General features: G+C 38.7%; 1 protein-coding gene across 1 annotated transcript in view; it reads left to right on the forward strand.

Moving 5' to 3' along the window:
- Positions 1-907: 907 nt before the first annotated feature.
- Positions 908-4,517, forward strand: part of LOC103471594 (tumor necrosis factor receptor superfamily member 27-like) — a 4,822-nt gene continuing 1,212 nt past the window's right edge. Inside the window, exons 1-9 of the mRNA XM_008420691.1 lie at positions 908-1,131; positions 1,222-1,303; positions 2,054-2,152; positions 2,233-2,411; positions 2,492-2,607; positions 2,708-2,758; positions 3,472-3,582; positions 3,675-3,816; positions 3,909-4,047. Of these exons, the coding sequence (XP_008418913.1) occupies positions 1,265-1,303; positions 2,054-2,152; positions 2,233-2,411; positions 2,492-2,607; positions 2,708-2,758; positions 3,472-3,582; positions 3,675-3,816; positions 3,909-4,047 (876 nt within the window). The 5' untranslated portion in view covers positions 908-1,131; positions 1,222-1,264. The remainder of the gene's footprint in view (positions 1,132-1,221; positions 1,304-2,053; positions 2,153-2,232; positions 2,412-2,491; positions 2,608-2,707; positions 2,759-3,471; positions 3,583-3,674; positions 3,817-3,908; positions 4,048-4,517) is intronic.

Here is a 4,517-nt window from a genome sequence, read left to right on the forward strand (position 1 = left end):
CTGGCAAATGTCCCTTTATTACTCTTTGAGCACAACTCCACACCCACTCCCTTTGGTTTCTGGAGTTACTCATTAATCACAAGCAATAAAATTAACCAAACATGCTATTGCTTAACAAAAAACTTCACGAAACAAACAAAAGAAAGTTTTAATGTTGCATTGTGCATGTGCAATTTGGAAGACAATAATATATCTCTGCATCTCGTTGCACAGCAAACCTATAAATGTTTCAAGCAGCTTCTTCAAATACATGACTTAAAGCAACAGAAAACAGGGTTTGTCATTTAATTTCTGTCATTAGTCATAGTGACGGCCACATCATGCGGATGTTACTGTGCGTGTGTTTGTGTGTAGGTTTTATCAAGCCATGAGTTCAGCTTAATATTGGTCATGCTTTGAGTTTTATCTTCAAGTGATAACTGTCCAAACAAACCTAATTGGCTTTTCCGTGACACTGAATGGCTTTCAGCTGTACAGAACTGAAGGCAGGCCAAGGCCATCAAAACACTGAAAAAATTTAACAACCAGTGTGAATTAACAGAATTTGTACTCATGTTTTCAGAAAGGTAAATTTTTAAGCCAAAGGTAACTTTGAGGCATTTTTTCTTCCCCTTCTCCTTTTTTCTTGCTCGATACTCCCATCAAGTGGCCAAACCCTGTATTGCAACCTTTTGTATTGAAAGAGTTTATGAACTTTTCTGTCATCCACACCATGAGCCTAGACTTTACCAAGGTGTTGCTTCCACCAGAATCAAAGATTTGACCCCAGAAATGCAGACACTCTGACACAAACAAAGTCTCTTTGTTGCACTAAAAACCGCTAACAAGGACCTCATTCATCTATTTTTATCCCCTTCCATTTTCGTCTCACTGGTCCGGAGTAAAATGAGAGAGGGTTCCCCAGAGAGCATCTGAGACGACCGGATTGTGACGTGAAGTGCCCCATCTGGGGGGCTTGTATTCACTGGTCTAAGGTTACCCTGCTTGGGAACCCCTCCTGCGTCACAGGTGATGTAGAGCGGTGGGATTTCCCAAAGATCGTTCCCACTGTTTGAATTATTCCTCTAAGAAACTCTGAGATCAGGACGAACACAGAAGGTGTGGTGATATTGAGCAGACATCAAAAAATTTGTAAGTGTTTGACGTTTTTAATCCGTTCAACTTTCTGTCTCAGAATGTGTTGCTTTTGTTTTTGTTTAACATGTGAAATAATTTTTAAAGGTTGTGTTTCCTCAAGTTGGAGCATACACAATAAAGAAGAGGCATGTTTACTTTTCTGATTGGAGCTTCTTTCATTTTGATGGTATGTCTGTCTTCTTATTACTTTCCTTTTTCACTGTCATTTAAATATGATGGCACAGTGCATAATTTTCCTAAATATTGTGTTAGTATTTTGTGGATTTTCTGCAGAACAACATTATGAACAGGAAAACACGCCTAAAACATGAAACACAGCTGTCTCTTTGGATCAGGGTTGAGAAACACTGAGATAGAGAAGTCATTAAGCATAACTTGCTGAAATGAACGTTTCACTACCTGGCAAAACTTCTATATATTGAGGGGAATCAAGCAGTTGGATTAAGATGTTTTAAAGCAGACCATAACACATTAGAGCAAGAAACTGGCCCTTGAAAACGTACATTGATGTAACAGACTTGAAAATGTATAATCTCCATCCAATTTTGAAAAGAAGAGTGGCCAAAAGCATCCTAGTTTTTGGTGTGCAAAGTGGTTTGGGATAAATGTATTCCAAGGAAGGAAGGAACTGAGTAATAACCAGCGGGCTGAATAGCATGCAACACCTTTTGTAAGAAAACATTTAGAAAAAAATGTAAACTTTCTCAGGAATGCATCATTCCTGAGAAAGATGCATTTATTTGTGTTTGTGGCTGTAGTTGACAACATGCAAGAAGCTTCAGGAAGCAAATCTTTTGCAAAGCTCTGTAAATTTCTTTAGTGATGGTGAAACAATAACAAAGGATTGATTTAGCTTGTAGTCTTCCCTGCTTGTTTCTAAACTCCTAAAATTAATCCCCCTCCTTTGTGTGCACAGGTGCAATCTGAGCCTAGATGTGATCAGACGGAGTACTTGCACCATAATGGCACCTGTGTTGCATGCCCTGTCTGTAAACCCGGAGAACAGCTGTCAGGGGTAATGCAACGCTATTTCACAGCATCATTTCCTCCTTTAAAACCCGCTGACACTAAATCTACACCATGTATAATTTCCAGGATTGTGGCTTTGGTTATGGAGGGGATGGGGTGTGTATTCCGTGTGAAGCAGGGACGTTCAGCACAGATACGAGTGTGGATCCCTGCAGGAGATGCACCCAGTGCAACCTGCTGAACCGCCTGGCGTTGGCTGCCTGTTCACCCACCAGTGACTCTGTGTGTGGGCACTGTCTCCCAGGGTTAGTCCCATCCACAGCGCCAGAGAAAACACCAGTCGCATTTTGTTACTAGTTTCAGCTGTATGTGTTATTGTGTGCAGATATTATGAACTGAAGAGCCTGACAGGGGAGGCGGAGCTGCTGTGTATTCCTTGTGACAGTCATGACACAGTCCACAAAGAGTGTTTGCACTTTTCTTCTCGAGACTCAAAAACACGTAAGACCCAAAGATAAACCAGTGACACAACACACGCAACTTCATGCAAACGTTTTTGTATCTATTGGTGATTTTGTGAAACTGATATTTTGTTTGACAGAGAGTGCCATCCTGTTACCAGTCAGAAAGTCAGAAGAATCAACAGCGAATGGTAATTCAGTGTTTATACATAAAGATCAAGAGAGAAATTTACATACAAGTTTAAAATTTAAGACTTCAATAACTATACAACAAACATAAATTACTTAAATGACTGAAAACAAGATTTTGGTGCACAGGTTGGAATTTTTGTGAACTTTCTTTAATCCTGTTGGGATTTCAACAGGCTGGCTGCTGCAGTGAGATGCAGCTGAATAATTTGAAGGTACCCAACCAACATTTACATTTTGGTCCATAAATAGTCAGAAAAATTAACCCTCTTCAGAGATTGTCTTCTGCTCCCATGTTAACCGCATCTGTATATGTTTGATGCAGGACAACTCGAGATAAAAAGTTGACTTCTTGTACAATTTGAACCTTTTTGAGACCCAGAAAATACGCTGCCAATACGATTTGTAAATAGACCTGAAAGGAAGCCTAGTGTGACTCCAAGCCCAGTAAATACTCAGTCTGCCTGACGAAAATTCACATGGGGCCTGCAGTCACATGTCCACTGAGTAGTCCTCCGTTTTCATTATTTCATTGTTTTTAAAATTCAACAATGTTGTTAGTTGTATAACCTAGTACAAAAAGAACAGTTCAAATCTATCCATGAATCTCCAAAATGCCAGGATATTCATATCCCTGAAGAGTGCATGTAAATTTCCACCTGAACTCTTAACATGTTTTTAATTTCTTTTGTATGTTTTCTTATTCTTCTTTCAGGAATAAAAGAGGAAAGTCTTTCTGTGATCTTCATCGGCGCTGCTATAGTGTCCCTGTTTTTCCTTATTTCTCTGTTACTTTGGATTCTCCTCCTTACTGCAAAAAGATTCAGTAAGTTAGATTATTAACATTTCATCCATGTTTTCTGTTTTATTTGTGTTTGGTTGACAACAGTGAGATTCTAAGCATGTTTCTCTGTTCAGAGCAGATTCCTGAGCGCCGTCTGAAGCCTGAAGGTTTGCTGTCTGCAGCAGACATTCAGTACGAATGTCCCTCCAGTCCCGCAGAGAGAGCAACACAACAAGACCGTCCTTCAGAGCCTGTTTCACCCGAAGACACACCACGGTATGTTTTCTGTGAAATCTGGAACAAAGAACAGCTTTATAAGCATTTATTTAATCTATGTCCTATTTTTTTTTAAACGTTAAAATACCCAGAGGCCCAAACTCTCTGAACCATGAGAGTGAGCTGCATCCCACTTCTATCGTGATTAATGTCACCACCAACATCAAGCCCTGCAGTCAGAAACAAGATAACATCATGCAGGAAGGACAAAAAGGCTTCACCACAGAGGAGGTGCTTTGTTTTATTTTCCTCATTTTCTGAGAATCTCGCAGCAGCAACACTGAGACCTTTGCTGAGCGCTCTGTGTCTTAAGATTTGAGCGTTTGTTCAAACTTCAGTTTTAAAGTTCATTTTAAAGAACTTTTCTTCATGTACTGAAGTGCATAGTAGGGCTGCAAATAGCTATTATTTTAGTAATTGATTATTCTGCCAACTAATCAATTAATTGGATTTTAAAAATTTGGCACTTTTTGTAGATTTTTCATTTAACTACTTAAGCTAATTTTATACAATATTAGAAATACATGAAAAATGCAAATGAACAAATAAGTTAATTCATTGTTTAAATAAGAAATGCCTAAAATGCATCAACAAAGCAGTCCTTTGGTGAATGCTTGATTATTTGTAGCAACATCAAGTTTTGGGTAGAGCATATTTACAGACAAAGTTTTTTTTTATTCCATTTTTTACATTATATATAT

This window comes from Poecilia reticulata, linkage group LG10 (assembly GCF_000633615.1).
Source record: "Poecilia reticulata strain Guanapo linkage group LG10, Guppy_female_1.0+MT, whole genome shotgun sequence".
Taxonomy (NCBI): Eukaryota; Metazoa; Chordata; class Actinopteri; order Cyprinodontiformes; family Poeciliidae; genus Poecilia; species Poecilia reticulata.